Source organism: Cydia amplana, chromosome 23 (assembly GCF_948474715.1).
Source record: "Cydia amplana chromosome 23, ilCydAmpl1.1, whole genome shotgun sequence".
NCBI lineage: Eukaryota > Metazoa > Arthropoda > Insecta > Lepidoptera > Tortricidae > Cydia > Cydia amplana.
In genome coordinates, this window is record NC_086091.1 from 7,850,112 (window position 1) to 7,868,853 (window position 18,742).

At 35.4% G+C, this 18,742-nt stretch overlaps 1 protein-coding gene across 2 annotated transcripts in view; it reads right to left on the reverse strand.

The window, feature by feature from the left end:
• Positions 1 to 6,429: 6,429 nt before the first annotated feature.
• Positions 6,430 to 18,742, reverse strand: part of LOC134658832 (uncharacterized) — a 36,193-nt gene continuing 23,880 nt past the window's right edge. Inside the window, exons 2-6 of one of the 2 annotated variants that reach the window (XM_063514498.1) lie at positions 11,283 to 11,392; positions 9,257 to 9,388; positions 8,430 to 8,546; positions 7,524 to 7,726; positions 6,430 to 6,725 (exon numbers count right to left, since the gene is read on the reverse strand). In XM_063514498.1, coding sequence (XP_063370568.1) covers positions 6,482 to 6,725; positions 7,524 to 7,726; positions 8,430 to 8,546; positions 9,257 to 9,388; positions 11,283 to 11,392 — 806 coding nt within the window. In that variant the 3' untranslated portion in view covers positions 6,430 to 6,481. Of the gene's footprint in view, positions 6,726 to 7,523; positions 7,727 to 8,429; positions 8,547 to 9,256; positions 9,389 to 11,282; positions 11,393 to 18,342; positions 18,657 to 18,742 lie in introns of those variants that run through there. The other variant, XM_063514499.1, reaches the window with a different exon arrangement.

An 18,742-nucleotide genomic window follows, 5' to 3' on the forward strand; every position in this document is an offset into this window, starting at 1 on the left:
TATTATAAAACTGGTAGGAAAACTTGTATTGATGCAAAGATGTACATATGTTGTATGTTGTTTGAATGTATGTTGTGAACTGGAGCAGGCATTGTTTGGTGACCAAGACGTACAAGGCGGCTGCACAATTTAGTTGATTTGTGTAGTGCTGAGACTTTATATACCTATCGATATTGTTATATTTAAATATACATTTTGAATTGTTTACTTTATTTATAATCTAAGCCATGATTCCTTAAAAAAGTAAGAATAGTCCTTTGTCATTTATAATTGGAATGTTATATTATGTATAACTTCCCTGTAATAATTGCCTGTATCCAAAATACTTAATACCTACGAATTTTCCTATACCTAGTAGGTTATTTTGCTTGCTCACCTCGAAAGAAGAAGGTGTAATATATAGATATGTATGTACATACATATAAGGCAAACAATATTTATATAAACTTAATATCTCGGAATTAAAACAAAATTTAAATAATTAAGTACTAATATTATTACTAGGATAAAAAGTAAAGTAATTTTCGGGGTATATGGCAATGCATTAAAAAAAAGAATCTTTTACCAACTTAACTATTTTTTGTATAAGACCTGGACTGAAAGTGTATATTGCTTATATATACTTGGGCAAGCAGATCTTGTCAGTAGAAAAAGAATAGAAAATTTTAATTTCGCGTTTTTTTTATTGACAAGATTTGCAAGTGACCAGCTATATTAATTTAATACATAGTGTTCTTTTTTATAATTAGTATTTTTATAATTAAAACTATCGATGTCGATAGAGTAAAAAGCTCAGCACTACGGCTGTTTCACCAATGGAAAATTATGGCTGCGGATATTCTACTGTTGTTGTTGACATTCTAGAACCAGACATCCTAGAATTAGAAATATCCTATACCTAATAAGATATAAGATAAGATACACTTTACTCGTGACTATCACAAAACATGTACAGTCAACTATAGCAGATAAAAAAAACTGTAACAAAATATTTTGTTAGGTAAGTAAGTACTTACAGAAAAAAGAGAGTAGAAATAACCGAAAAGTTGTTAGGTTTACGCAAAAAGTAAATGGTTAACTTTTTTCTGAAAACCCTGAAGATAAGTATCAATAACTAAGTAAATGAGTTAGCAGCAAGGTTAAAAGTTTAAATCGCAATCAGTTCCATCCAATACTTTCATATTTCTGTTTCAAAACGAACAAAAAGCCATTTCTGATTGACTTAAACTAGAGCCCGCTAGAGTTAATTGAATCAAATCAGTTATTCCTTTATAGAACTCGGTTGACTGCAGCCTGGAAGGCCAATTCGAACGTTTTTGACATAAAAATGATATCTAAAATGTCAGTCACCGCTCGCGCCAATACATGTACGGATAGATACGAGCGAAATGCACACATATCATTTTGATATCACAATATAGGTAGGTAAGTTTGAATTGCCGGCCAGTTCGTTAGTGCTTTGTTTAAATTAATTAGTCGTTTTAATAGTCAAGGTTAGGACGTAAAAAAGGATAAGAATGTTAAATGATTATAAAATAAGTTCCTAGTTGACTACGGAACCCTAAAAAGAGCTCTGTATTACGAGCGAATATTTAAAGGAATTACCTAATTAGACTCTCCTATACTACTGATACTGATACTGATACTGATTAATTAGTCGTTTTAATAGTCAAGGTTAGGACGTAAAAAAGGATAAGAATGTTAAATGATTATAAAATAAGTTCCTAGTTGACTACGGAACCCTAAAAAGAGCTCTGTATTACGAGCGAATATTTAAAGGAATTACCTAATTAGACTCTCCTAAATAATTATTTATAAACCTTTTAGTAGATAGTAGTAAAATGTAAACTCTTTTTAAAATTTAGGTTAATTTACTCAAATTAGATAGGTAACTAGTTAACCTAATACGAGTCCCTTCAACGACCTATGTTCTTTTATTTGTTTTAAAACCTTAAATGATCCACTAATAATTATATACTTCACTAAAGTTTGATTTAAAATTCTCAAATCTGTACTGTAATCTGTGTAGTTGAATATCATATCCGCCATATATGTCATAAAAGTAGATGCATATTGCTGCTAGTAGGTATATCGCCCGGTATCCCAGTGACTCAAATGGGTTAAGGGGCCCGGCCCACTGATTAACAGTCCGCCTGACGGTATCGGCCTGTCAGTTAGAACAAAATTTTGACAGTTCCGAACAACTGACAGGCCGATACCGTCCGGCGGACTGTTAACCAGTGGGCCTCTTTACGTATACACGTACTGTAAGTACCTGCTCTACGTAATGTAGGTGTAAATTTTGCTGCTAACTGTACATATACGTTCGTGCCACTCCAGTTACCTCTCTCATTTCTAATATTGTTTATAAAAATAAATCATCGAAATAAATAATAAGCAATTATAAATATGTAACATATTTGAAACAATAATATTTAGTTACTATTATACTATTTTGACCTCTTTGGTCTAGAAAATTTAAGCATTAATTAGTGATGTCACATTCACATAGTTCGCGTTTGGCAACATCGATACTATTTAGTTCTAGTCACTGACTACAGATGGCGCTGTTTTGCAATTTTATGTCAAAATTATAAAAGAGTACCTACATACTACTTCTAACCCTAAATGCATAATTTATGGATAATCACTCATAGAGTTATTCATAATACTTTGAATTAGTTAAGGTTCCATCCACGTTTTGTCCATTCAATAGTTGTTCAACGATCCCAACCCTGTTTTCACTAACATTCCTGTTAGTATTTTTGTATTGGCTTTGCTTTCAATACTAGTAGGATTAATTGGTATGAGCACAGGGTATGAGAAAAATTAACAACAACAAGTCATTTCGACGTCATTTATTCATAAAGACAATTCAATAAATGAACGCACTAAATTACAATAATTTGAGATATGTATCTTAGATATTATTTAGTGGTGAATGTTATGCTTTTACCAAAATATCTGTAATTGGTGTTTTGAGTTTATTACACTTCTTATAATTTAGAGTATTTAGACACGACTAAAGTCAAGGACTCTTGCTCCGTCCTATTAGCAATCTACCATAACACCACCACCTTTGATTATGATCATAATTATGTATATGTATAATAAGCTACAATACTTTACGCTATTGTTAAGATCAATGTTACTGGAAGACAAATCGTATGGCATATAATATTTTTAGTACAACATTATTTTTTAAATACAAATGCACCGATACCTTCGTAATGCTATCAAACTATTGAGGAAACAAACTACAGGAGTCCCATACAAAACCATTAGGAAAATAGAATATCTTCTACTAGAAAATGTTTCAGAAATATTCAGAGTTTCTTAAAATGATATATTATTTGAATTACAAAACAATAGTGCGATTCAAATCGAAAAATTCGAAAAGTGGCTTACGAGACAAGAAATATTTACATTAGACGATAAAAGCATCATGCCTGTATGTATAAATATATCGAAAAATCCAAGTAGATTAAATATAAAAGTGTAATTCTGTATTCGGCGAAACGAAAGCTCTCCCTATGTACAGCAAGCAAGACTGAGGGACTATATATCTAACTTAAGCTAAATGCAACCCTAGATGCATACAAACAAGATACAAACTTACACGACAGTAATCACAAAACGCATGTTACATTAACTTAGATTAAACGATATGTATAATAGTAATTGATGAGTATTAGGTTACGATAAACAAATATAGCCTTTAGACTCAAGCTTTAACACGTAGCGCTTAACTAACAAAACTTGGCCACTAGTGTCTTTAACAGAGACCGGAATCTTCGTTTCAAATTTGAATTGTCATAGTCAGGGATCGGAACCGGTTTTTTGCAAAAACCTAGAAATAACCATATTTTTTGAATTATTTTATACTCGAAATATAGGACTCAGTTGTGTTTTTAGGTTACGACTTCGTATTATTAGATTGCCCAATTAGAAATGAAGTAATTAGCAAAGAACGAAAAAATACCGTTTCCGTTCCCATACAAAAAATACCGGTATCCGATCCCTGGTCATAGTGCCTTCTCATTTATCGACTTCCGATATACAATATCGATATGTTGTAGAACACAACATGTTAAAAAGTTAACAGTTAATGGATGTTTTGATTGTAAAGAAAGTAATTTAAAACGTGATAATATGGAAAAATATGACTATGCATTTAATTTATAAAGATGACTGGAAAACATGTTAGCCCTAAAACAGACAAAACTGTTTAATTGTTTTTATTTTTTCTATTTCACATTTGCAACTTGGCACTCAAATATTTATCTGGAAGAGATCACTCTTCAGCGATAAGACCGCCAGTTGTTTAAGTCTACTTATCTTCTTTAATATCTTGTGTGCCATATTGTATCAATATCAATATGTGTAAATCGGAGATCGTATAATGCCACGAAAATTCCGCCATCTGGTTTTTAATACTAGTTATTTCTCTTTTGCTTATAAATACATTTGAGTATAATATTACAAATAAGTATAATATAAAGTAGAATTGTTAGAGCCTGTATGCCTCGTAATAAAGACATACAAAAAAGCGATGCTACTTTGCAGAGGTATACTGGAAGTATGGGGTTTTACGAAGTAAAAAAATGCTATGTATGACAAAAATGATATGTTTTTGTCAAACCCATGGTAAGTTTATAATATATAGAATTATAAAGTAAACTCGTACGTTTTACAATCAAATTGATCTTAAATAAACATAGAACGTACAAAGATAGATTAGATATTGAACAGAATTATAACATCGGTTACAGATTTTGAGTATAATCTTGTCAGCAAGACTGATGCAGTTTTATCAGACCCCTGAAGCACATAAGCACAGAATAAGTAATAGTATTATCATACAGACCGTCCACGCACCACCCCGCCCCGACTCGCATTACCTCGCCCCGCGACTGGCCGCGACATGAATCTGGCGGACTTCTGGCGTCCTCTCAGTAAAGCGACGTACCCACACATACACAATGACGCGTGTACAGACGTGCCGCGAAAACATTTAAACGCAAATGATTTTTGATGTACGTACGGCGTGTCCGCCCTGTGATATAACCTTAACTCTAAAATATGATATGCGACACTAGTAGCCCCAAGTTTTGCGCACAATACAACATCGATTCAGCCATGTGTCGTACGACGGGCATAATAAAAACGTACTTATTGCTTGTACACGTACTCGTTATAGTGTCCGCTACCGCAAACAAATTATATATCATATATCCTCCATATAATTACAATGAACGCTAAATTATATAATTATTATCATGTGATATGTACCTATTATAATGATTATGATGCACTAATTATAGTCCTCAAGTAAATTGACTCTAAATTATAATTCCAAGTGTAAGCCAATTTTCTTAGTTGTATAGTAAATAAAATGATCTAAACCTATGGGAACTTTGGGGTTATATGGGATGGGGATTAAATATTTTTTTTACATTAATAATCAACCATCAACAACATTTTTAAACAACTATTACTAACTTTCTCGCAGACTTACTGCCTTTTTAGTCCATTTTTCGTCCATTACACTATTATAATGTAGATGAAAATCTTTTTAATAAATAATATCATCCATATACTCCCTCGCTTTTAATTTTATTAATTAAAAAGGATGGGTTCAAAAACGATTTCGTAATATCGATATTTCATTTCACATCACTAGAGGAACTGCGCTGAGGAAATTATATCGCATGTATGATATGGACATTTCAAATTCTTATTTAAAATACAGGCCTACCAACTTTAACGTGTAATTAAATAATGATATGCGCTTAGCGTTTGGTAGCCGTGCGAACCATATATTACTTATCTCACTTGCTTACGTCAAATCTGACAACTTGTCAAACGTCAAATTGACATCAGTTTGGTCTACCGCTCTAAAAAGGTATCGACATTGGCATAATTAGTTTTGAAATCTCACTTCACTAGCTTAGCTTACATACAATGCGTTCTGAACTTCACCCACAAAAAGTTACGGCGACAAAAAGTATAAAATCGTAAAATATGTATCACACACGCAAAAGTAAGGTTTCCTCCTTCTCCTTTTAACTCGTTTCACGAAGTTACAAATACCATTAGAACCGTTTCCAAACACTTAGGTATCTAAAGTTCCATAATTTCGCTAGCAATTATATACAACAACATAAAAAGCAAGTCATTATAAGGCTGCTTTACAACTAAAGATGTAAATCCACCAGTAAAGGTTTACTTGACAGACTTGCCTAGGTTATGATGGAATTAATACCATACCTATCGCTCAAATGCAGCAAGAATGAAATGTACCTACTCGGTATTTTTGGTATTCGATCTGAGTCCTACTGTAAATTAGTGAAAAAAACTACAATTAAAAACCCTTATTAGAATTTTAAACTTGTTTAAATTTTTGCTATCGATATTTTCGATATCGCGCACATCCCTAAAAAAAGCAGCAACAGAAACGTCCAGAACGCACCTAACCCCTTCACTCCATCGTGTCATATTGTACCTTCTTCACCTTCAAATAGCGCCAGATGGCGTAACAGACCAAAGTACCAGCGGTGGCTATCGCGAGCGCGGCGCCCACGGCGACGGGGGCGGTCTCGGACCGGGCTCGGGCGGAGTCCGAACAGTGCCAGGGGGGACCGAACTCGCCGTCATGTTTGAACATGAAGGCCTGAAGACGCATCTGGCGGAGGTACAGCTTGGCTTTGTCGGCGGTGGCTGGGCTGGAAAAATAAAAATATTATAAGTTTTTGCCAAAAAATTCATTTTATCGCTGACTACTTTTCTTACGACAGACAACTAATACTCATCGAGACAATTCTAAAAACCCCTAACACAATTAGTTTACGTTGTTTCATCACAGAGTTCCTATGGCCACCTCCTGTCCCCATCATCAGATCAGCTCGATGGTACCATAATATTGCATTGTCACCCGACTTACATGCGTATACGAATTTTCAGCTTCATTAGAAGCCGGGAAGTGAGTCAAATTTAACTTGCAAGATTTGATTTGGCAAAAGAACGATTTGCTGACCGGAGTAGGAAACAGAAGATTTCGCGAATTATTTGAAAGAACTACTTGTCACTGTTTGAATGCATTACTGTCGGTGTTTAGACACTTATTACCTAGTCTCATCCTCCGTGAGCACTATAACCGTCTCCTCAGGACAGAAGAACGATTTGCCGACCGGAGCAGGGAACAGCAAATTTCGCGAGTTGGTTGAAAAAACTAAATCTCAATCTTACCTAGTATCATCCTCCGTAAGTTCTATAACCGTCTCCTCAGGACAGAAGAACGATTTGCCGACCAAAGTAGGGAACAGAAGATTTCGCTAATTGATTTAAATAACTACTTGCCACTGTTTAAAAAACGCATTACTGTCAGTGTTTAGATACTTAATACCTAGTCTCATCCTCCGTGAGCTCTAACGGTCTCCTCAGGACAGAAGAACGATTTGCCGGCCGGAGTAGGGAACAGCAAAATTCGCGAGTTTGTTGAAAAAACCAAATCTCAATCTTACCTAGTATCATCCTCCGTAAGTTCTATAACCGTCTCCTCAGGACAGAAGAACGATTTGCCGACCGGAGTAGGGAAGAGAAGATTTCGCGAGTCGGTTGTCAGGACGACCCGACGTCCTTGCTTGGCAGCGTGCTCTAAAACCCTGGCGCTGGAGTTGTAGCTTAATTTGATTTTGCCGGAATTCCAGCGCTCACCGCCTGGTGTCTGAAAAGGTCATATAAATTAGTATAAGGCCTGAGTAGACGCTCGAAGCGGAGCGTTCGGCGGGGCGTGCAGCGTGGCGTCGGGGTCAGGAGTATACGTTTGCGCCGCACGCCCCGCCCCGCTGCACGCCCAATTCGAGCGTCCACTCAGGCCTTACACTTATGTTACTGCTTTTTAATAACAAAACTTCCGTGAGAACGATTAACAATGTGCCAAAGAGAACTTTCAAAAATTGCAAATTTCCCATGAAATGTTATCGGTACTTTTTCTGCACGTTTATTGCCAAACCTTCTTACAGTTAGTCTCGATTTATATGTAACTTGAAACAGACGCCAATGAGTGACGTAAATGTAAAAGAATAGTCGTCAACAGTTAACGAACTTGTTGTGAACATCGAGTAACAATCCCTAATCTGAACGGGAACTTTTAAAGTGGAATAACTTGTATAAGAATTTTTGGAAATTTAAAAATGTTCTGCAACTTGCACATGGCTATAAACGATAGGCCTATAACTAACACAACGGCATGCTATAGGTAGGTAGAAGGTACGAACTAACACGAAAGCCCATTACTGACATTACTGCTTTTAGATAAAAGACTTTAGTCGAGTATCTTTTTAAAATCTCCTTATTTCTAAGCCAATCTGACAGAGTAACCCTTAGCTCGCTAATAGCTTTAATTAATGGAAGATGATGGACGTTACCTTAGCGAACGAGAATTCGAGTGTGAAGTCTTTAAAGGAGATGACGAGCTGCTCGGCGTCCCCCTCCTTGCACACGCCCCCCACATTCGCGTTGTTCGGCACGAATGTGTTCGCTTCCTGTAACCACAAAAGCAAATATAAGAGCACCATACACGCACAGAATACCGTAGGCTTCTGTCTCTGAAAGTTAAGGATACTGGATTCTAATTTCTGGGCCATTATTAAACCTCCCGACGCATTTTGGCTTGGATTTTTTGCACAAATGTTCTTAATAGTTAGAACCAAAAAAAATGTATGACTTTATCTCAATCCTTAACTTGCTTATGGCTTTGTATTGTAGAAATACATAAGAAAATTAAAAAAAAGCTTGGCTCTTTCTCATTCAGCGTTGTGTAAGTTGCCGATAATTTGCTTCGTCCTTCGTCGATAAGAAAATAGCAAGGAGATTATTAGGCCAAGAAAAGGTCTTGTAATCTAAGTAGTAGCTGTAGTATCCTAAGGGCCACCCCACATCTGGCGTCTTTCGGGTGTCGGCGTCGGTCAGCGCTATGGAAAATGACGTCGCTGCGCAGTTGCGTCGACGTTGCGTCGAGCAGGGCCATAGAGTAGTAGACGCCGACGAGACGCCGACGCTCGAAAGACGCTAGATGTGGGGTGGCCCTAAGGTAAGCCAGAGATGCAGAGGGCCTTCGCAAACTCGCACCACGCTTTCCGATCTTCAGCGAGCCACGGTCTGTCGAGAGGGAGCTACTAGTGGTCGGACTGAACTGAAGCGAGCTCAGCGGTGACGTATTGCCTACTTTCTTGAGAAAAAGAAGGTAAGTTACCGCTCGCTCGTTCAGCTTGGTAAGATAAAAGATGTCTATAAGCGCGTCTACTGTGAGCAGGATGCATGTCTCCCCGCCGCTGCCCTGGAGGCGATATGTAGCTGTCGATAAACTCCGTTCTGTCACCGCATCCTGTAAGTTAAGAAACAGTAATTAGAATAGGGAGTATTGCTGTAATGTTTTGTCGCCAGAGTGCAGCATTAGCGCCTTTAGTAAACCATAGAGTAACTTATACATACTGTACCTTAAACTGTTTTATGACAAGTTTTCACAGACAATCAAATATGACATTGATACATCAAGGCGGTTTGTTTAGAAAGGGCCTACCGGGAAACGCGAAATTGAAACTTAGCTAACTGCCTCTGCCTGAAAGTTAGTTAACCAAATTTCGATTCTTTCGTTTGCGGTAGCCCCTTAGATTGTGACTTATTGTGGGAGTGGCGCCCCCTACGCAGAGTTTCGCGTAATATTCCCTATTGAAAGGGTTTTTGGAAGTTCCAACACGTGAGTCAATGTTGTTAAGGAGACGGTTGTTGAAACCACTAAAGACTGAGTAGGTGAGTAGGCGTGAAAACATTTGTGTCCTTCAATGAAGGTCTGGAACTTTTAACCCTCTGTTTGTATTTATATCCTAACTAAAATCGTTAAGGAAATTGAGCGTGAAAGAGGCTATAAAAGATAACAGCTCTTTTGTGCGCAGTAAATGGTTGAGATTTTATAAGAACCGCTTGTACTATTATAAAATCGGATCCATTTTAACGCCCGTGAAATAATATTACTTATTTTGTACTCTTTGTAAAGTAATTATCATTCTTAAAGTACCACATAAAGGGGGTTAAAGTGAGAAACTTTTGAAACAAACAAATTGCTTGCTCTTCTCGCTTGGAAAATTTCGTTGAGATTGCTCGCTGTTATAGTGGTTAAGTGATTGAGACACTTTCTAATTTAAGCTAAACTCAACGTTCAACAGTATTTACTAACAAAAGCTTTAGTTTCAGAGGACTTTCCCTTATATGAAATGGGAGAGCCAAAGGCCATTCCGGCCAGCGAAAAGCGGAAAATAAAAAGCCTGACCCTGGGGTCAAAATCAAAAACTGTAACTTTTCGTATGTTTAGTTTAGTTTATTTATTTCATAATCATATATTACAGTATAAATTATTCTTACGCTAATCTATAATATGCGTATGTATAGAGCAGAAAAAATTGTTCTCGAATATAATCGGTCAGGATCCTCATACAATCATACACAGATAAGAGGTTAATAGTTATTTACGATACAAGTGCGGAAAGTAGGAAATTCGCTACGAGTGGTGTTAAATCGACACGAGTTGCGAATTACCTATTCGCACGTGTATCGTACAACGATATACAGTAAAAAAAATGGCTACCTTCCAGCTCCATCTTCAGATCAGCTCCATGTCATAATTAGGTAATATTGCATTGTTATCCAATTTACATAATTATATATGAAAATTAAAAACTAGCAATTCTTGTATATTTATTTATGTATATATAAAAAAAACATTAAAACTAACTATGAATTAAATATTTAAAAAATAACCTAAAATCAAAATAAACCTACTTAAAAATTAAACTAAAACTTACAATAAGTATTATATAAAAACTAAAATATACTAATAAAATAGATGAATATAAAAAGAAGTTATAAAAAGAACACCCCTTCTACACCTTTACCTACAACTATGCCAAAATTCGCTTACACATCTATTATTTCCCCCGATTGGCAATTTTTGGTGTTCGTTTGGTGTACTATTCTAAGACGTCCGCCTGCGGCATTGAGCCCATAACGCTGGCTGCGTTACCTCTCTGTATTGCCAGCGATATGCGCTGGGAGAGGTAAGCGACAGCCCTATGGTCTCCCGAGGCGTCGACCAGCCGTGTCGACAGGTCCCCCAATTAAAAACTGCTTAATCGAAAACCGGAAAGTGAGTCAAATTTAACTGCAAGATTTGACCCGTACATAAATGCATTACAAGTTAAATAAAAGCTTGTAAGAATACTCACAGTTGTGCCCCCCGGAGCGACGGTCGTTCTGCTGTACTTGGTGACCCTCGGCCTTCGTGTGGAGGCCTGGCTGTCCAGCTGTAGGCCCTGCACCGAGCACACCAGCAGCGCTGCCGACACAAACCACATTAACATTTCCACGTCACCATCGAGGGCCAAATTAACACATCACAGGGCCAAAAAATTCTTTCAAGTCTTTTTCAAAGCTGTTTACTATAATATTGGTATTTCATGTATGGGTATTTTTGCCTGAAATAATTTGATTGATTGATAATGATCAAAAAACTTGACGGTTTTATAACTCTGCTCTAGAATCCCTAAAAATGTGATGATAACTGGAGTTAAGACCCACAAATTTCTATTTCCGCATCAAAATCTACTAATCCAGGGTCACAATTAACATTCACACGTTATAGGGCCAAAAAATTATTTCAAGTCTTTGTCGGAGTTGTTTACTGGGTCCAAGGGTGTCAATGATCAATATAATCACAAAACTATACGTAGTTACGAGACTGAAATTTATATTTCCGCATCACAGTTCAGGGCGAAATAAACATGTACACATTATCTTAGGGCCAAAAAAGTATTTAAAGTCTTTTTCGAAGTCTTTGTTCACAGAGTCCAAAGATTGAATTTAAATAATGATCACAAAACTTGATGTATTTCAAGGTGTGATGATAACTGGTGTTTCACAAATTTATATTTAAATAGTCAGTCTTCAGAAATCTTCACATAGTCCAGAAAATAGTCAACTTCACACAGTTGAAAGAGCATCATTTTATAGCGTCAATAAATTCCACTCTTGATGTTGAGTTTGTTTTGCATTAATTCAGGCACCGCACAGCGAAGCGTCCCACATATGTTGCATTATACTCCTGACACACTGTTTGATAGATCGCACTTTAATGAGCAGTAATGGTCAGACCCTCAATCTCATTTTAGTCATGTGAGACATATGGGCTATATTGCTCATAAGTGAATGAAAATAACCGCAATTTTGCCACTGTTACTGTAATTTACGGTTTGTATCACTTATTATAAAACTGGTAGGAAAACTTGTATTGATGCAAAGATGTACATATGTTGTATGTTGTTTGAATGTATGTTGTGAACTGGAGCAGGCATTGTTTGGTGACCAAGACGTACAAGGCGGCTGCACAATTTAGTTGATTTGTGTAGTGCTGAGACTTTATATACCTATCGATATTGTTATATTTAAATATACATTTTGAATTGTTTACTTTATTTATAATCTAAGCCATGATTCCTTAAAAAAGTAAGAATAGTCCTTTGTCATTTATAATTGGAATGTTATATTATGTATAACTTCCCTGTAATAATTGCCTGTATCCAAAATACTTAATACCTACGAATTTTCCTATACCTAGTAGGTTATTTTGCTTGCTCACCTCGAAAGAAGAAGGTGTAATATATAGATATGTATGTACATACATATAAGGCAAACAATATTTATATAAACTTAATATCTCGGAATTAAAACAAAATTTAAATAATTAAGTACTAATATTATTACTAGGATAAAAAGTAAAGTAATTTTCGGGGTATATGGCAATGCATTAAAAAAAAGAATCTTTTACCAACTTAACTATTTTTTGTATAAGACCTGGACTGAAAGTGTATATTGCTTATATATACTTGGGCAAGCAGATCTTGTCAGTAGAAAAAGAATAGAAAATTTTAATTTCGCGTTTTTTTTATTGACAAGATTTGCAAGTGACCAGCTATATTAATTTAATACATAGTGTTCTTTTTTATAATTAGTATTTTTATAATTAAAACTATCGATGTCGATAGAGTAAAAAGCTCAGCACTACGGCTGTTTCACCAATGGAAAATTATGGCTGCGGATATTCTACTGTTGTTGTTGACATTCTAGAACCAGACATCCTAGAATTAGAAATATCCTATACCTAATAAGATATAAGATAAGATACACTTTACTCGTGACTATCACAAAACATGTACAGTCAACTATAGCAGATAAAAAAAACTGTAACAAAATATTTTGTTAGGTAAGTAAGTACTTACAGAAAAAAGAGAGTAGAAATAACCGAAAAGTTGTTAGGTTTACGCAAAAAGTAAATGGTTAACTTTTTTCTGAAAACCCTGAAGATAAGTATCAATAACTAAGTAAATGAGTTAGCAGCAAGGTTAAAAGTTTAAATCGCAATCAGTTCCATCCAATACTTTCATATTTCTGTTTCAAAACGAACAAAAAGCCATTTCTGATTGACTTAAACTAGAGCCCGCTAGAGTTAATTGAATCAAATCAGTTATTCCTTTATAGAACTCGGTTGACTGCAGCCTGGAAGGCCAATTCGAACGTTTTTGACATAAAAATGATATCTAAAATGTCAGTCACCGCTCGCGCCAATACATGTACGGATAGATACGAGCGAAATGCACACATATCATTTTGATATCACAATATAGGTAGGTAAGTTTGAATTGCCGGCCAGTTCGTTAGTGCTTTGTTTAAATTAATTAGTCGTTTTAATAGTCAAGGTTAGGACGTAAAAAAGGATAAGAATGTTAAATGATTATAAAATAAGTTCCTAGTTGACTACGGAACCCTAAAAAGAGCTCTGTATTACGAGCGAATATTTAAAGGAATTACCTAATTAGACTCTCCTAAATAATTATTTATAAACCTTTTAGTAGATAGTAGTAAAATGTAAACTCTTTTTAAAATTTAGGTTAATTTACTCAAATTAGATAGGTAACTAGTTAACCTAATACGAGTCCCTTCAACGACCTATGTTCTTTTATTTGTTTTAAAACCTTAAATGATCCACTAATAATTATATACTTCACTAAAGTTTGATTTAAAATTCTCAAATCTGTACTGTAATCTGTGTAGTTGAATATCATATCCGCCATATATGTCATAAAAGTAGATGCATATTGCTGCTAGTAGGTATATCGCCCGGTATCCCAGTGACTCAAATGGGTTAAGGGGCCCGGCCCACTGATTAACAGTCCGCCTGACGGTATCGGCCTGTCAGTTAGAACAAAATTTTGACAGTTCCGAACAACTGACAGGCCGATACCGTCCGGCGGACTGTTAACCAGTGGGCCTCTTTACGTATACACGTACTGTAAGTACCTGCTCTACGTAATGTAGGTGTAAATTTTGCTGCTAACTGTACATATACGTTCGTGCCACTCCAGTTACCTCTCTCATTTCTAATATTGTTTATAAAAATAAATCATCGAAATAAATAATAAGCAATTATAAATATGTAACATATTTGAAACAATAATATTTAGTTACTATTATACTATTTTGACCTCTTTGGTCTAGAAAATTTAAGCATTAATTAGTGATGTCACATTCACATAGTTCGCGTTTGGCAACATCGATACTATTTAGTTCTAGTCACTGACTACAGATGGCGCTGTTTTGCAATTTTATGTCAAAATTATAAAAGAGTACCTACATACTACTTCTAACCCTAAATGCATAATTTATGGATAATCACTCATAGAGTTATTCATAATACTTTGAATTAGTTAAGGTTCCATCCACGTTTTGTCCATTCAATAGTTGTTCAACGATCCCAACCCTGTTTTCACTAACATTCCTGTTAGTATTTTTGTATTGGCTTTGCTTTCAATACTAGTAGGATTAATTGGTATGAGCACAGGGTATGAGAAAAATTAACAACAACAAGTCATTTCGACGTCATTTATTCATAAAGACAATTCAATAAATGAACGCACTAAATTACAATAATTTGAGATATGTATCTTAGATATTATTTAGTGGTGAATGTTATGCTTTTACCAAAATATCTGTAATTGGTGTTTTGAGTTTATTACACTTCTTATAATTTAGAGTATTTAGACACGACTAAAGTCAAGGACTCTTGCTCCGTCCTATTAGCAATCTACCATAACACCACCACCTTTGATTATGATCATAATTATGTATATGTATAATAAGCTACAATACTTTACGCTATTGTTAAGATCAATGTTACTGGAAGACAAATCGTATGGCATATAATATTTTTAGTACAACATTATTTTTTAAATACAAATGCACCGATACCTTCGTAATGCTATCAAACTATTGAGGAAACAAACTACAGGAGTCCCATACAAAACCATTAGGAAAATAGAATATCTTCTACTAGAAAATGTTTCAGAAATATTCAGAGTTTCTTAAAATGATATATTATTTGAATTACAAAACAATAGTGCGATTCAAATCGAAAAATTCGAAAAGTGGCTTACGAGACAAGAAATATTTACATTAGACGATAAAAGCATCATGCCTGTATGTATAAATATATCGAAAAATCCAAGTAGATTAAATATAAAAGTGTAATTCTGTATTCGGCGAAACGAAAGCTCTCCCTATGTACAGCAAGCAAGACTGAGGGACTATATATCTAACTTAAGCTAAATGCAACCCTAGATGCATACAAACAAGATACAAACTTACACGACAGTAATCACAAAACGCATGTTACATTAACTTAGATTAAACGATATGTATAATAGTAATTGATGAGTATTAGGTTACGATAAACAAATATAGCCTTTAGACTCAAGCTTTAACACGTAGCGCTTAACTAACAAAACTTGGCCACTAGTGTCTTTAACAGAGACCGGAATCTTCGTTTCAAATTTGAATTGTCATAGACGTCATAGTGCCTTCTCATTTATCGACTTCCGATATACAATATCGATATGTTGTAGAACACAACATGTTAAAAAGTTAACAGTTAATGGATGTTTTGATTGTAAAGAAAGTAATTTAAAACGTGATAATATGGAAAAATATGACTATGCATTTAATTTATAAAGATGACTGGAAAACATGTTAGCACTAAAACAGACAAAACTGTTTAATTGTTTTTATTTTTTCTATTTCACATTTGCAACTTGGCACTCAAATATTTATCTGGAAGAGATCACTCTTCAGCGATAAGACCGCCAGTTGTTTAAGTCTACTTATCTTCTTTAATATCTTGTGTGCCATATTGTATCAATATCAATATGTGTAAATCGGAGATCGTATAATGCCACGAAAATTCCGCCATCTGGTTTTTAATACTAGTTATTTCTCTTTTGCTTATAAATACATTTGAGTATAATATTACAAATAAGTATAATATAAAGTAGAATTGTTAGAGCCTGTATGCCTCGTAATAAAGACATACAAAAAAGCGATGCTACTTTGCAGAGGTATACTGGAAGTATGGGGTTTTACGAAGTAAAAAAATGCTATGTATGACAAAAATGATATGTTTTTGTCAAACCCATGGTAAGTTTATAATATATAGAATTATAAAGTAAACTCGTACGTTTTACAATCAAATTGATCTTAAATAAACATAGAACGTACAAAGATAGATTAGATATTGAACAGAATTATAACATCGGTTACAGATTTTGAGTATAATCTTGTCAGCAAGACTGATGCAGTTTTATCAGACCCCTGAAGCACATAAGCACAGAATAAGTAATAGTATTATCATACAGACCGTCCACGCACCACCCCGCCCCGACTCGCATTACCTCGCCCCGCGACTGGCCGCGACATGAATCTGGCGGACTTCTGGCGTCCTCTCAGTAAAGCGACGTACCCACACATACACAATGACGCGTGTACAGACGTGCCGCGAAAACATTTAAACGCAAATGATTTTTGATGTACGTACGGCGTGTCCGCCCTGTGATATAACCTTAACTCTAAAATATGATATGCGACACTAGTAGCCCCAAGTTTTGCGCACAATACAACATCGATTCAGCCATGTGTCGTACGACGGGCATAATAAAAACGTACTTATTGCTTGTACACGTACTCGTTATAGTGTCCGCTACCGCAAACAAATTATATATCATATATCCTCCATATAATTACAATGAACGCTAAATTATATAATTATTATCATGTGATATGTACCTATTATAATGATTATGATGCACTAATTATAGTCCTCAAGTAAATTGACTCTAAATTATAATTCCAAGTGTAAGCCAATTTTCTTAGTTGTATAGTAAATAAAATGATCTAAACCTATGGGAACTTTGGGGTTATATGGGATGGGGATTAAATATTTTTTTTACATTAATAATCAACCATCAACAACATTTTTAAACAACTATTACTAACTTTCTCGCAGACTTACTGCCTTTTTAGTCCATTTTTCGTCCATTACACTATTATAATGTAGATGAAAATCTTTTTAATAAATAATATCATCCATATACTCCCTCGCTTTTAATTTTATTAATTAAAAAGGATGGGTTCAAAAACGATTTCGTAATATCGATATTTCATTTCACATCACTAGAGGAACTGCGCTGAGGAAATTATATCGCATGTATGATATGGACATTTCAAATTCTTATTTAAAATACAGGCCTACCAACTTTAACGTGTAATTAAATAATGATATGCGCTTAGCGTTTGGTAGCCGTGCGAACCATATATTACTTATCTCACTTGCTTACGTCAAATCTGACAACTTGTCAAACGTCAAATTGACATCAGTTTGGTCTACCGCTCTAAAAAGGTATCGACATTGGCATAATTAGTTTTGAAATCTCACTTCACTAGCTTAGCTTACATACAATGCGTTCTGAACTTCACCCACAAAAAGTTACGGCGACAAAAAGTATAAAATCGTAAAATATGTATCACACACGCAAAAGTAAGGTTTCCTCCTTCTCCTTTTAACTCGTTTCACGAAGTTACAAATACCATTAGAACCGTTTCCAAACACTTAGGTATCTAAAGTTCCATAATTTCGCTAGCAATTATATACAACAACATAAAAAGCAAGTCATTATAAGGCTGCTTTACAACTAAAGATGTAAATCCACCAGTAAAGGTTTACTTGACAGACTTGCCTAGGTTATGATGGAATTAATACCATACCTATCGCTCAAATGCAGCAAGAATGAAATGTACCTACTCGGTATTTTTGGTATTCGATCTGAGTCCTACTGTAAATTAGTGAAAAAAACTACAATTAAAAACCCTTATTAGAATTTTAAACTTGTTTAAATTTTTGCTATCGATATTTTCGATATCGCGCACATCCCTAAAAAAAGCAGCAACAGAAACGTCCAGAACGCACCTAACCCCTTCACTCCATCGTGTCATATTGTACCTTCTTCACCTTCAAATAGCGCCAGATGGCGTAACAGACCAAAGTACCAGCGGTGGCTATCGCGAGCGCGGCGCCCACGGCGACGGGGGCGGTCTCGGACCGGGCTCGGGCTGAGTCCGAACAGTGCCAGGGGGGGCCGAATTCGCCGTCACGTTTGAACATGAAGGCCTGGAGACGCATTTGACGGAGGTACAGCTTGGCTTTGTGGGCGGTGGCTGGACTGGAAAATTAAAAATATAAAATCAGTAAGCTGCATCGTGAATAATACGTATAATCGTCTGAAAGACGTGAAATGCCGGACAAAAT